The sequence below is a fragment of the Copadichromis virginalis genome, linkage group LG6, assembly GCF_057382275.1.
Source record: "Copadichromis virginalis isolate Kocher_CV1m ecotype Utaka linkage group LG6, C_Virginalis_male_GT1.1, whole genome shotgun sequence".
NCBI lineage: Eukaryota > Metazoa > Chordata > Actinopteri > Cichliformes > Cichlidae > Copadichromis > Copadichromis virginalis.
The window spans coordinates 34,918,981-34,934,541 of NC_140623.1; the positions used below are offsets into that span (position 1 = coordinate 34,918,981).

General features: G+C 40.5%; 1 protein-coding gene across 1 annotated transcript; it reads left to right on the plus strand.

Moving 5' to 3' along the window:
- The first annotated feature begins 4,562 nt into the window (after nt 1-4,562).
- On the plus strand, nt 4,563-7,729 carry LOC146708308 (keratin, type I cytoskeletal 19-like). The gene is made up of 7 exons (XM_085460144.1): nt 4,563-5,075; nt 5,491-5,573; nt 5,688-5,844; nt 5,980-6,141; nt 6,298-6,423; nt 7,027-7,257; nt 7,445-7,729. The coding sequence occupies exons 1-6, from the start codon at nt 4,653-4,655 to the stop codon at nt 7,249-7,251; spliced, it is 1,176 nt and encodes a 391-aa protein (XP_085316270.1). The 5' UTR covers nt 4,563-4,652; the 3' UTR covers nt 7,252-7,257; nt 7,445-7,729.
- Nucleotides 7,730-15,561: the final 7,832 nt, after the last annotated feature.

The following is a 15,561-nucleotide window of genomic DNA, read 5'->3' on the forward strand; positions in this document are numbered from 1 at the left end:
TGCAAGTTTGCTTCACTATGCAGTCATTATTTGTGGTTTATTTTAGATGTAAGGACTTAAAACATGGGTAATGAATTTTAGTCTAAGAGCCACATACAGCTCAAATTGAGTTAATCTTGATCGGACTATTATTTTAAAAATAAGCATTTAAAAAAAAGTGCAATTTCATATCAGTCAGTCTACATTATTAAAACGAAATGCAACTGTGGGACCTCAATGAAAGACTGTAACATAGCCAGAAAACAGATTTTCATTCAGACGAATAAAATGAAGTTCAAGACTGCAGGTAGTAGAGTGCATTGTTGTTTCATGAACTTTTATCATGATATACACAGAAGAAAGAAAAGCAATACTGTGATAGAAAAATAGTCACAAAAGCTGTCAAGCAAGTCATGAAACAGAGTGTTATCTGAACAGGCTGCAGGTTGTAAACAGTCTTTATCAGATGATCTTATCTTCATGTTGACTTCTTGGCAAGTAAGCAGTAAGCCAATTTGCCTGAGGGTTTTGAAGTAGGTGGAGGTGGAGTAATATTTTTACTGGATGAGATAGTAAATTACTCAGTATGAATAAAAGCATCATAAAGGACACGGTCAGACACCTTAGGATTGCCACAAAGGTAGAAGGGGCGGCTAACAGGATTTAAATGATTTAGCTTTATCTATTAGGCCACTGATGGAGGACTCTGGAGGATGTCTGCTGAGAAGGTGATTGGCTGCAGACTCCCATCTTTGCAGGACCTGTACACCTCCAGGACATTGCGGCGTGCAGCTCGGATCTCAGCTGACCCTTCTCACCCTGGACACAGTCTGTTTGACCTGCTCCCCTCAGGCAGGAGGCTCCGGTCCATTCGCACCAGAACCTCTCGCCACAAGAACAGTTTCTTCCCCTCTGCTGTTGGACACATGAACAATAACCATATGACTGTTCCCACCACTAACACATGACCCTACGCTGTGTTCACTGCATCATTCCATGTTTGGCACTGATCACCACCTGCACTCATGTATATATCTTTCAACGTAGCACTCTTAATTCTTATTCTCATGTATATATCTCATGTATATCTCATGCACATATGTAGCACTTTTAATTCTTATCCCTACTTTTATTTTTTTCCATGTCTATTTAAGTGCTATTTATGACACTATGTTTGCACTGAAGCACCGCAGCAATTTCCTAATGTTGTAAACCTGCTCAACATTTGGCAATAAACCCCATTCTGATTCTGATTCTGATTCTGATGTTTTAGTAAACATTGAGCATAGACTTTGTTCTCAATCATCATCAGCTTGATAACAAAAAGCTCATCAATTTGAGTTTGAAGCTCAGGTCTGAAGACATTGTCGTCACATGCATCACATCACCATAGTGAATACATTGTAACTGAAGGTTGCATTGATATTTAAATAAAAATGGACATTAAGAAGAAAGGTGTCTGTGTGAGTCGCCTGTCATGGAGATTATAACCTGCTGTGAATACATGAGTCATAATTTGGTTTTAGTGAAAACACCCAGCTTGATTGACCAACCCAAGTCAGACATGAGGTCAACCACTCTGTTTTAACACGTTTCTAAAGTGTACTCATCTGTTTTGGTAATGAATCTGCCCGTACCTGCATATTTCTCAGCACCTGTGCCAGGTTTGATTCATGCTTTATCGGTTACAATGCCAGGAAGTCTCAGTTTAAAAATCTTTTTTCCAAGTGTTGTTTAGACAGCATGTTGTGTATAAGATCAGAGCTCATGAGAAACCTAGCACCAACTCCCCCAGGGTTTGGTGCATTTTTTCCCCTTTGAGCTTCCAGTGGGAGTTTTTTTACATACTCACTGTGAGGATATTAGTTTAGAGGAATTATCTTTCATTCACTGTTTTCATAATATGAGTGCTGGCACGCCCGCTGAGACGCTACATATTAAAGGTGATTAAGGGTTATACAAATAGACTAGACATGTCTTTATCTCCACTCAAGTCAAGGGAAAACTGTAACTCACAGACACTTAAAGACCGTAAAAGGCTATAATAAACACCTAGTCTTTAACACTTAACAAAAACAAACTTATTTCAGCTACACAAAGGCTTATTTTTCTTAAATGGTGTTTTGGAAAAACAAAGTAGAACTGATAAGGAGATGAACTGATCTGCAGGATTAAATCTTAGCTGTTTTTAAAAGAATATGAAATACTGATTGCTTCATCAACCTGATGACGCAGAAGCATTCTGTTACTCATAAATACACATTGTTTCGTTGTTGTAATGACCCTCAGGGCTTTATTCAGACCTTCACAAGACAGTGACAGAGAGAACACTAACTTTAGTGTAACCACACCTTTGAATGTTAAGTTTGTCTAAATGTCTGTGCCTGACCCCACCCTTTGCATACAGGCTCTTAAAAAATAATCTATTTCCTTTAAAAGGACAAAAAAACCATCATACATGAGGAATGCTTTAACCTAAGTGCAAAAATGATTTGGAGATGGGGGCAAAGCGGACATTTTAAAATGTATGTTTTTATTGTTTATCCTTTTGGGATACGCACAGACATGCACAGTTGGGATCTTGGGCGTGCCGACCAGGCCTTTAACTCAGACGTGAAGCATACACATTAAGATGCTGTCAAACTGATGGAAACAAGTGCATATTTGGAAGGTGCTTTATGCTTTAGGTTTTGCAGGACACATACTTTCTAAAAAGACCATTGCGGTTTCTTACACATGTGCACTTTAAATATAAATATGCACTCTAAGCAGAAAGCTACTGCTAGCTGCTTGACTTTGACCATGCAAAGTTACTGCTGGTTGCCTAGCAGCTTTCCTGCACTCTGGCCCACAATTATATCTTTATAAATGTCATAAGTAGAATTTATAGTAAGATGCACGTTTCACTCCAATGCGCCTAATAAATTGTGCAATACTGATTCATTTCAAGATTTTAAGTAAGAGGGACTGATAGCTCTGTGGCTAGTTCTGGTCATGTGACCCGTGTCTTGCAGGCATTAACAACCCATCGAGATTTTTTTGCATCATATTTTGGGCATAGGCATGAAAGTGGCATTGCCGCGCTCGTCAAATAACATGACAAAAGTAAAAAAAGTAAATTAAAGCAAAGGTGAGTTCTAGTTTGAAGGTTAAAATGAGTATTAAGAGCTTCTAATGGTACAGATGTAGTCTAGACAAAAATCTGTATCTGTAATTTTTTAAGTAGCTTGTGTAACCCAGCTAAATATAGAGTGGCCAGATTCTGCCCCTTAAACAAAGTACAAAAGAAGCATGATTTACTTTTCCCTCTGACTGTAAACTGATCCCCCTGTGCCTCTTTCGTCTCCCCCAGCTGACACCAGATGCTAGAGCACAGAAACTGGCCAGAGCCCAACACTGAGATAACGACAACGCACACATGTGTGCACACTGAACCACCCACACATTCATGTGCTAACACATAAGTTGCTTGCACAATTTGTTGGGGCTCTGTGTCATCGCTCAAGAACTGTGACACAGTCCAAAACCAACAAAAAGAGCGGACACACACACGCAAACACACACGTACGCACGCACGCACGCACGCACGCACGCACACACGCGCGTGCACACGCACACAGGATACAAGACTGAGGGGGGATGTTGTGTGTGATAATAGTGAACAATGGGTGCTGATGTATTCTCTTGACTGAAAAGACAGAAAACAATGTTAGTTAGTGGGTCAAGGCTGGTTTAATGCATTCAGCACCCAGTAACACATTTATTTATTACACATTCTTTTTATCTAACTGAGAGCCATCACAGTGACAAATTAACATGTTACTGAAAAACATTGGTCATAAATTAAATTAAATAGTCCACAATCATTTATTATTCTTTTTTGCCTTTAGAAAATAGCTGTTTAAAAACTTTACCTGTTCGGTATAGACAAATGCATGGCGTTACAGCAAAGTCTTTTGCAAACAGAAGATTAATCAAATTGTTCATCTGTAAAAAGCACTGTAAGGTTAAAGGCTGTGAGATTAAATGCTTCATTTGGACTAACTCTACTACAGCTTGATTTTATCATCATGTGGATTTTAAAGTGAAAGAGACTCATGGAAACTTTTGTTTTTGCAAAGTGCTCATATGAATGTTGACCTATGGTGGAACATTCATACGAGCACTTTGCAAAAACATCAAATCTGGAGCCTTTCCATTTACAGTGAGATACCAAATGGGTGGTGTGATCATGACTATACCGGCAGGTATTTATAAAAGCATACACAAAAAGTATTAATACAAAAACGCACAAAGATATGCACACATACATACGGTACTAACAGTCCTCACACACACACACACGCACACACGCACGCACGCACGCACGCACGCACGCACGCACGCACGCGCACACACACACACACACACACATTCCATAAGAGTTCCCTCACAGGGGTGTGCAGAAACCAAACCCTGGTCCTTAACAGAAAACAAATGTCGCTTTAAAGCTGTAACAGAAAACTCCCTGCCCAGTTCTCCACCTTGCCCCTCCCATTCAGGCCCGCCCCACACCAGCAGCACTATATCAACAGCCTGCCTCTCTCTATCAAACCCCAGAGTCCTGCCGCAGTCTACAGCTGTGTAACGGTTCTTTCTTTTTAGCGTCCTCTCTTGACCAGCAGACAGCCATCATGTCTATCATCAGACAAACCCGCACTTTCACATCAAGTGCTGCTCCCCAGAAGGCCCATAGTGTGTCTGGGTTCAGCCTCAGATCAACACCTCGCATCTCTGCTTCCAGTGCACGTTTTGTGTCCTCATCAGGAGGCATGGGGATGGGTGGCGGCATGGGGATGGGTGGCGGCCTGGGCATGGGTGGCGGTGGCTTTGACCTGTCAAGCGCCCTGGACCAGGGAACAGTGCGCCTGAACGAGAAGGCCACCATGCAGAACCTGAATGATCGTCTGGCCTCCTACCTGGAGAAGGTCCGCTCTCTGGAGGCAGCCAATGCCAAGCTGGAGAAACAGATCAGAGAGTACTATGAGAAGAAGGGACCAGCAGCTGAGAAGGACTACAGCAAGTACTGGGACATCATCAACGGCCTGAAGGACAAGGTATGTGTGTACCAGCTTAACTGCTTAAATACCAGAAAATTCAAATATCTGTTGTGCTGTAAATGGTTAACAAGGAAGCATTTCAAAAATCAACATACATGATAGGCATAATGACAGACTGCATAATCTATTGTGCTACTGAATACTTGGTGTTTTAGTGGACAGTTAACAAATATGTATTAATTCCAAAATCTCAAATTAAGCAAGGAAAACTGACACATTTTGAGTGACACTGTGCGTGATCATTTAGTATAGCTGCAACACTTCAGACGGTGTTGCAGCACAGAGGAACTGCATGTTAACAGTTAACATAAGTATGCAAAGCTAGCAACAGATCAAAATCAAAACCAGCCTAAGCTAACTAATGTATAGTGATGTAACCAAAACTAACTCACAATGTTGTTCTTCTCTTAAGATCCATGCCGCCACAATGGAAAATGCCAACATCCTGCTCCAGATTGATAACTCCAAACTGGCTGCTGATGACTTCAAGACCAAGTAAGCAAGAACTGTTATAATTTTGTGGACTGACTGTCCTTGTAAGATTAAACACAATGGCTTAAAGTAGCTGTTGTCTCATATCAGTGTTCTCTACTTTTAAAAAATGATTAGATTCGAGCATGAGCTGATGATGCGCCAATCAGTTGAGGCTGACATTGCCAACCTCCGCCGCCTGCTCGACCAGACCACCCTGACAAAGGCTGACCTGGAGATGCAGATCGAAGGCCTGCAAGATGAGCTGGCCTACCTGAAGAAAAATCATGCAGAGGTGATTTATAGATATCTTGAATTTACAAGCCATCAGTTATATACACACTGCTAGATGAATCATCTATTCTATAGAGCTGAATAAACTGAAACAATCAAACAGATCTAAATCCCTCTTTTTTCTCTGTTTGTTCAGGAGCTGGCAGCACTGCGTTCTCAGCTTACAGGCAATGTCAACGTAGAGGTAGATGCCGCACCTCAGCAAGACCTGAACAAAGTTCTGGAGGAGATCCGTGCACAGTATGAAGCAATTACCGATAAACATCGTCGCGATCAGGAATCCTGGTTTAATGACAAGGTAAAAAGATTTTCACATAAACAAAGTCATTATATCCCACACATTGCAAATGACTAGGTTTAGGCCTGCAGCAGTCTATCCTGTAATTAAATACAATCTCTGAAGCCAAGATGAGTAACTACTATCATCTAACTTTGTCTTTATTTCCTGCTTTAGTCGGCAACCCTGACAAAAGAGATAACCATCCACACAGAGACAATCCAGACGTCCAAGACAGAGATCAGTGACCTACGGCGCACACTGCAGGGCTTGGAGATTGAGCTGCAGTCTCAGCTTAGTATGGTAAGAAAAACATGAAACCCCAAACCATCTATTCACATCTCACTGATATTGCCTTATATGATCAAAATCCCCACATTGCTGTCTTGTGTAAAAGAAATGAAGAAAGGGACGATGACAGAGGGTGTGGAGCAGAGGGGAGGGCAGGAAAGGAAGGGTTTTTTTGCAAGAATGAAGAATGAGAGAGAGCGAGTGAGCGAGATAAGAATGATTGGAGCAGTGAAGGAAGGAGGGAGGGCCTCATGGTCAGGAAAACATTTCACAGACATCTGTCCAGATTCTGGGAGACATAAAAGAGTTTAAAGAAAGCTGAAGGAATGCTGAACTGGATGGCTCAGAAGCTGTACTCCCACAGATTATCTGTGCTCAGCTGGAGTTAGTCACTGAACACTCCCTGCAACAAACACACTCAGGGAGAAAAAGACACATGCACTTAAATGCATTTGCCTTTTATACTTTCATAAAGAGAGATAAAACAGTATAGAAAAACATATATACCTAAGAACAAATATACCTAACACACTGAATTGTTTGCACGTACAGATAACATGATTTAGGCATCACCACTTGTGTGCCCTAATTCTGCTTTTCCTCCCACTTTAACAGAAAGGGGCTTTGGAGAACACGTTAGCAGAGACAGAGGCTCGATACAGCGCCATGCTCGCCGGCTTCCAGAACCAAATCAACATGCTTGAAGCAGAGCTAGCCAACGTTCGTGCCAGCATTGAGCAACAGGGCCAGGACTACAAGATGCTTCTGGATATCAAGTCAAGGCTGGAGCAGGAAATTGCAACCTACAGGAGCCTGTTGGAATCAGAAGAGTCCAGATAGACACAGGTGAATGTGCTTTTGAGACTCCTTACGTGAAAATGCACTCATTTCTTGCACTGTACTTCTTTTCTCACTGTTAGACCAATTAGTACAGGTAAGTAATGTCTTATTTAACAAATACCACGAAGACTTGATGGGTTCCTGTAATAAAAGCTAGAAGCACAGCATAAAAATTTTTTTCTTCTTTTAACAGGGGGCTGAAGTACCACAGTCACAACCACCACTGTGTGCACTTCCAGCTAGGAGCTCCAGCTGGCAGGACAAGCTGTTCTTAGACACACGCACACTCACACACACACACATACTCCCACAAATAAAAGATTTTAAATGAGAGGAAACTGTACTGAAAAATGTTGGAAAAAAAAACTGTTTAAGAGTTCACGATCCAAGTTTGCAAATCAGAAGACGAAATTCCTGATGTACTGTGTGTGTTTGTGTGTGTGGTGTCTCTGAAAAATAAATCTGCCAGTGAATATAAGAGTTGTGTTGTTTTTGTCACTTTACTGATCTTTCAGAACATACTCAGGGTATACATTTTCCCCCCTCCATAACATTGCTCTGTTTATGCAGTTGCAATGGCAACCGATAACTTCTGGGAGGTGGGATATGGGCTTGTGGAAATCTGTGTTACGTAACAGCACTGCTTTCAGGAAAGGGTGAACAATGGTTAACAGCTCAGTGTGGAAAGCACTGGGACTTAGAGGAGAAGCCGGGCAGAAATCTATGGCAAACTTGATGTTAGAAAAATTCAAACATGACAAGAAACTCAAATGAAGCAAATGATCCCAAGTCTTACTCAGAGAAAGACACACCCAGATGGTTGACTAATCCTTGCCCCATGTGGGTTTTCAAAAGTTTTTATATGAAGTCTGTGTAACTACTGTCACCTGGAAACAAGAACACACACCGGCCAGGACAGAAACACAGAGTGGAAATACAAACAGCCTTTAACTGAACAAAGAGAGTCATTGTGCAAACACTGTGCTATCAGTACTGAACTCTGCCCCCTTTTATGAAGTCTGAGGGAAGCCAAATGACCAGTGTGGGCTGTCATGATGAAAAACTGTTAAGGGTGGGGTTGCTGCTAGCTTATTGTATGTTTCGTGTGAAAGAAAGAAAGAGAGACAAGATTTCTGCCTATTTGTGTGTGTGTGTTAAGTCACAGCCTCTCAAATTAGAGCGAATTCTCAAGTGATGGTGTAATGCTTGTTGGCAAGAAGAGAAGTGGATTAAATTGCAACTTCTACCCCTCTCTAAGGAGATTCTCTCACCCATATTTGGACCCATTTTTGTTGCACATCAGAGTCTGTCCACACTGGTATAAAGATAAAAATTCACAGCAGAGGTCATAAAAACACGTTGAACCAACTCCAGACTATTTTACTCAGATTATTGCTAACCCGCTGGACCCATCTTTAGAAAACTCTGGAAAGCAACTGACTGACAATTTGTAATGTATGTTTTTTTCAGTGATTAAAATGTGCTATGATGTTTTTCTTTTTTCATCAAGCAACTTTTATATTTGTAGTGCATTATCAAAAATCTGTGTCATAGGGTCCAGCAGCAGTTCTGAAGAGTCTCAGACTTAGACAATAGAAAGTTTCCTAACATGCACATGTTCTAATAATAATCCAAAGGGTCTAATCTCATACCATTACATTACAAATGTTACCTTAGGGCAGGTCAGCCTTTGCATCTATTACTGCTTAAAATGACTGCTTTCAAGCACATCAGCAGTAGCTGATGTGCTTGAAAACGTTTGTGAAGATTGAAATGCATTAAAAAGATTAATCTGGGTCTGAAATTTGAAGCCCCCACTTAAGTGCTTTGAACCTGCATTTTTTCTATTGACTGGAAAAAGGGGAACTCCTCTGGTTGCAAAATAAAGTCACTGGAGTTTGTGAAATAATGACCCTATTGCTCATTTGATCTTTAAACTCTGTAAAAACTTTCCTGAAGGATTTATGGTCTCTATTGATTCTTCACTGCTTATCCAGTTCAAGACTGATGGAGCCTATCCCAGCAGTCCCAGAGGTGGAGTAGAGCACCAGTCTATCCCCAGTCCAGGGCAGGTAGACAATCATTTGCACTTACAGCCAATTTAGAATCACAAATTAACCTAACAGACATGTTTTTGGACTATGGGAGAAAGGTCAAGTGTCCAGAACTAACCTATGCAGGCAGAGGGACAACATGCAGATTAATAAAGACAAGCCCCAATTGGCTGGTGGATTCCAGCCCAGGATCCTTTTGCTGTGAGGCAACTGTTCTAACCATTGCACCACTGTGCTGTCGTTTCCGTATAAACTTTCCTGAAGAGTTTAGGATCTCAATCACTATCTAATGCAGCATGGTACACTTTTGTAAATTATGAAACTAGTAACAGTAAAACATGAGGCACTGTATGCTTTAGCGTGTGGCTATACAAGTTGCTCAATGTCAGTTCAAGGCTACAAAATGTGGCTAGACCCATCCTTTATACTGCTCAAAAATCAGGTCTCAATGGGGAAAAAAAACACCATGCTGGATGTGTATACGGACATGGACTGGGTAAGAGGATGATTCACATCATTTGATGTACATGAAAATTATCAATCTACAGAGGGCTGAATTCAAAGACACCAAGAAAATCAAAGTGAAAAAATGAAGCAGCGGGCTAGTCAATTTTGCCAGAATTTCATTGTAGCAACAATTGTACACAGTAGTTTGTATGGCCCCCATGTGCTTATATGCATGCCTGACAATGTCGGTGCTCCTATTGAGACGACGGATGTTGACCTTGGAAATCTCCTGCTTGCATACTCTCGCCACATGAGGTTGGGCCTTGTTGTGTCAATGGATCCAAGGATTTTATCCAGATCCCTAATGGCAGTCGGGGGGCTGTTGTCTAGCCCGTCGAGCTCTGATCCACTGACCCATCATCAAACCAGCTAACTATGATGTAAGCAGCTGAGCATTCTCCACAACTTCTCCTGACCTGTTAATGCAGCATGTGCTCAGGGATGTACCTGCCAATTCTGGTAACAGACCAAACAATGGTCTCTAACTGCAGGTCATTTTGTATGGTTGTGGCAGTGCTTCTTAGTCTTGAAACTGTGCTGGGTGACACAGCAAACCTTTACTGTGTTTTCTTTGAAAGTAAAATCTCAGCCCACATAAATATATCAACAGCAGTGATCACAAAATGGTGTATAACTGAACACAGTAGTGCGATTTTTAACCAGGTCTTCCCATTAACACCTGACCTGTCCAGAGGGTCAGTCAATGAGCTCGTCAATAGCTTCAATGCTAACATGTTAAATGAAATGGACACTATTGCTCCCATTAAGGTGAAGGTTATCTCTGGAAGGAAAAAGTCTCCATGGAGAAACTCCACACTAGTGAAAAATGAAAAAAAAAGAGTGTAGGAAAGCTGAGCGCAGATGGAGAAAAACAAAACTCCAGGTTCATTATGACATCTATAAAGAGAAACTTCACAATTATAATTTACAACTGAGGAGTGCAAGAAGGTCCTACTTCTCTGACATCATCACTAAAAACAGCCATAATGCTCAGGTCTTATTTTCTACAGTTGACAGGCTAACAAACCCTCGTGTGTCAGTGGCAGCTGAACTTCATTCGACCATGGCCTGCAATGACTTTGCCAAATTCTTCACAGAAAAAATCCAAAAGATTAGACAAGCAATTGGTACATCAACAGCAGATCCAGAATATGTACTGTGTCCACCGAAAAACTGCTTAAACACCATGAAACAGTTTCACCCGATTAACAGCAAATACCTGGAGGACATCATAGGTCAGCTGAACTCCTCCTGCTGTTTAGATGTCCTGCCAACACGTTTTTTCAAAAAGGTCTCAAAGACTTTGGAGTCAGACCTGTTACAGATCGTCAACTTTTCTTTAATGTCAGGTGTGTTTCCAGAATCACTAAAAACTGCTGTAATAAAACCTATACTGAAAAAGGACAATCTTGACAAGACACAAATGAACAACTACAGGCCGATCTCAAATCTCCCATTTTTAAGTAAGATCATTGAAAAAGCAGTTTCTCAACAGCTCAGTTACTTCTTAAAACAGAATAACTGCTATGATGCCTTCCAGTCAGGTTTTAGACAGAACCACAGCACTGAAACCGCTCTGACCAAAGTGTTCAATGACATATGTCTGAATACAGACAGTGGAAAAATGTCAGTCTTAGTTTTACTGGATCTCAGTGCAGCATTTGATACAGTTGACCACAACATATTACTCAAACGACTGGAGAACTGGACAGGTCTTTCAGGAACTGTACTAAACTGGTTCAAAACATACTTAGAAAACAGGAAATACTTTGTATCAATGGGTAACTTCGCATCTGAGCAGACAAGTATCACATGTGGAGTTCCCCAAGGTTCCATCTTGGGACCCTTTCTGTTTAACATTTACATGCTCCCACTGGCACAGATTATAAAGAACAACAAAATAAACTATCATAGCTATGCAGATGACACACAAATATATATCACAATGTCACCAGGAGATCAAGGCCCTGTACAGGCTCTTGGTAAATGCATTGAGGAAATTAATGACTGGTTGTGCCACAATTTTCTCCAGCTAAACAAAAACAAAACTGAGGTAATAGTCTTTGGTGCCAAAGAAAAACGATTACAGGTCACCAGAGAACTTCAATCTATACACCTAAAAACCACAAACCAGGCGAGAAATTTGGGTGTAGTGATGGATGCAGACCTAAACTGGAAAAACACATTAAGACAATAACAAAATCATCTTACTATCACCTCAAGAATATTTCAAGGATAAAAGATCTGATGTCTCAACAGGACCTGGAAAAACTAGTCCATGCATTCATCTTTAGTAGGCTTGATTACTGTAACAGCATCTTTACAGGTCTACCTAAAAAATCAGTCAGACAACTACAGCTCATTCAGAACTCTGCTGCTCGAGTCCTCACTAAGACCAAAAAAGTGGACCACATCAGTCCAGCTCTGAGGTCCTTACACTGGCTGCCTGTCTGTCAGAGGATCGACTTTAAAGTTCTGATGCTGGTCTATAAAGCTCTGAATGGTTTAGGACCAAAATACATCAGTGACCTCCTGACCCAGTATGAACCTTCCAGATCCCTCAGGTCATCTGGATCCGGTCTTTTATCAGTTCCCAGAGTCAGAACCAGACACGGAGAAGCTGCATTCAGCTTTTATGCTCCTTATATCTGGAACAAACTCCCAGAAAGCCTCAGATCAGCTGAAACACTCAGTTTATTTAAATCCAGTTTGAAGACTCACCTATTCTCAGCTGCATTTGAATAAAGCACCAAATCCACACTTTTAAGCTTAAATTTCAAAACTTACATTTAACTACTGATTTTATCTACTGTTCTGATTTTATCTGTTTTGATTTTATATACTGTTTTGTTTGTTTGTTTGTTAATTAGTTAGTTAGTTTGTTTGCTTGTTTTAATCAATTTTAAATCATGCTTTTTATTTGTTTTTGTTTCTAATGTCTCTGTAAAGCACTTTGAATCACCTTGTTGTTGAATTGTGCTATACAAATAAACTTGCCTTGCCTTTTGGAAATGGCATGTATGGATGTACCATCCTAGAGGCTGTAGGCTGAATTGCAAAAATTTTAATCACCCTCAGTCTATATAAGTTTCCTCCATTATCTGGGACAAGTGGGCCATGACATTGACCGAAATCTTTACAACCAATTACTTTATAACAGAGGACCAAACATTATATATTATCACTGCAATTTTATGAATGATTTATAAACCACTGACTTTCCCACATAACTGGAAGAGGAAGTGTTTAAGCAATTTGGTTTAATTTGTAGAGGAGCCTCACCTTATAATGAATGTTACAACAAATAGCTGTCATGTCATGTGCAGCATGAACAGGTTAATAACTGTCTGCACGTGGCTGCATAAAGGAACCCCATAAAAAGCGCTGCCAAGTTGCAAACAGGATTTCTGTATTTCCCACTGTTGTGGCTGCTTGCCATTCAAGGCTAGCCTGGGGCTTGTAGAGTGAAAGAGGAAGACACTTGGCATATAACAGAAATTCTGCTCAATCAAACTAATAATGAACTGATTGTTAAAGTCAGCATTGGCTGAATACTTTAGTGGATTTGGTCTTTGTGTAAAAGAAACCTTTCCACATCATACAGTGGTTTCATCCCCTGCAATAGTATCACTAATCTCTGGCTGTGTTCACCACTTGTTTTAACAACTTATCTGGTATAATATTTAACTTAGACAGAAAATGACATCCCAGCTTTTAGGTGGTGCTGAGTGCCAGGCTAAGCTAATTTCGCCATCCGCTGAATCACAGACTATAAAGATGAACATTCAAGTTAATTCAAGGGAAAAGTGAAGACATCTGGAAGCATCTTAAACCCTTATGTTTTCTACTTGCTACAAGGGAAATATTATTGTGGTTTTAAAAAGAAGTCCATGCTGGTCCCTATTAGGATAAAAAAACAAAAATAGGAGCATAAAGAAAGTTGTTTACTGCAGGCCTACTTCATGAGTAACACATCAAAGTATGAGCATGAAGTGTCTCTTGGCTTCATAGTCAGATGTGCCCCATCCAGGCGGTAACCTACCCTTCATCATACATTAGCTAGAAGGTAGAACAGCGTTATCACGATTAGTGTCTTAATCCATACAAGAAAACTTCACACAATACCTTGCATGTAACATTTAACATAAACTGCAACAGTAACCTTTAGTTGTAGTCATACTTTTTTTTTAATAACAGCTTATCTATTGGCACAGTTTTGAATTTCCACAGTCAACAGCAATTCATCACACTGGACAAAACACTTTGCTTTCTTCCTGACTGGGCAGGCTAGCAGTTTCCAGTCTTTGTGCTTAGCTAAGTTAGCTGGCTGGTAGCAGGCATTTAGCACAGACGTAGTACAGAAGCTTTACTGCACCTTTCAAAACTACTTCTTGACCCAATTGATAACAAGATTATACTAAGAAAGCAGAGTTTATTCAACACTTCACTAGGCCTGCTGTATATCAATGTGGAATTTAACTAAAGTACATTAACCTTTCCTATCAGAAAAATGTTTAGTTAAGTATTAAAGATGTCTGAAACAGCCTGATGTACTAATTGGCAGCACTGTTAATGGTTCAGGGTCAAAAAGTCCATTAAGGGGCTGGTGAAAGCCGGAACATTCTTCACTCGGATGGCGGACTCTATTCTGGAGCATTGTACAGTTTGCCATACAAGCTGAGAGGAATGCCTAACCTCTTTGCTAAAGGTCTCAAACACTTCATGGCATCAGACCTTACTGTGAAAGTTTTCAAACTGGGTTGGAGTTGCAGCAGGGCGCAGAAACAGTTGAGAGATAGAGTGGAACAAGGCCAAACAAATTCAAGGGGCTTTCAAGCCCTGCCAAGCATGAGCTGCATGTTATTTTTCAAGCCTCTGTAAGTGTTTTGATCATCCTGTGCAAGCAGAGTATTCGCTTTCAGCACATTCTCACCACTGAACACCTTTCAGGGACACATATCCTTCCGACTTAACTGAATGGTGGCTGTTTAACAGGTAGAGCTGGTTTGATAAGCCACAGCGTGAAGACCAGTATGCATCTATTTAGGCAAGGCTGTGCTTACAATAATGTTTACTACTATGAAAGAGGGAGCTTATCCCAAAGAATAGCTTTGATCCTGTAGCATTTTTCTCCAATGACTGTAAAACTGATTTTTCAAACCACATCCATTTTTAAAAGTTTCCCATAAGCTGGGTGGATGTGTAGAGGAACACATCCTAGCATGCAATAGGTGGAGAAACAAAAGACATGTCTTGTGTACTGAAAAGAACACAATTAAAATACCATTTAACAAACACAAAACTCGGAATAACTACCGGATGAAAAAGACAAAAACCACTTGATCAAAACTACTCTGAGGCAGACTGAAGCATATTTTCCCTACTGGCTGTAAACACATAGTCTGACTATGATTTTCCAGCTCCTGCAAGGCCCACAAATTAACTTCAACAAAAGAGCATTCACTACACCAGCTATATAAAAAACTTTATATACTGTATGTAATACTGCACAAGCAATGTTAGGAAGGGAGAAAACTCAGCAAGTTACCAAGTAAATAAAATCAAATACGTAAATACACATTACACCATGAGCGTATATCCGCAGAATAGTAAGCACATAGCTTATCAGTAAGACAGGAGATTTGGGGCAAAGACTTATCATATAACTTGGCCTTCTATTACAAAGATTAATGTTACACTGCCACCAGGTGCTTGTTACCGCCACACTTTGGTAAGTAAGAAGTTGCTT

Bases quoted from the DNA above. Each gene is read 5' to 3' on its own strand.
- LOC146708308 (XM_085460144.1), top strand. From the start codon at position 4,653: ATGTCTATCATCAGACAAACCCGCACTTTCACATCAAGTGCTGCTCCC. The intron at 5,574-5,687 runs GTAAGCAAGAAC...AAAAATGATTAG, and splicing joins GCTGATGACTTCAAGACCAA to ATTCGAGCATGAGCTGATGA. The intron at 6,142-6,297 runs GTAAAAAGATTT...TTCCTGCTTTAG, and splicing joins AATCCTGGTTTAATGACAAG to TCGGCAACCCTGACAAAAGA.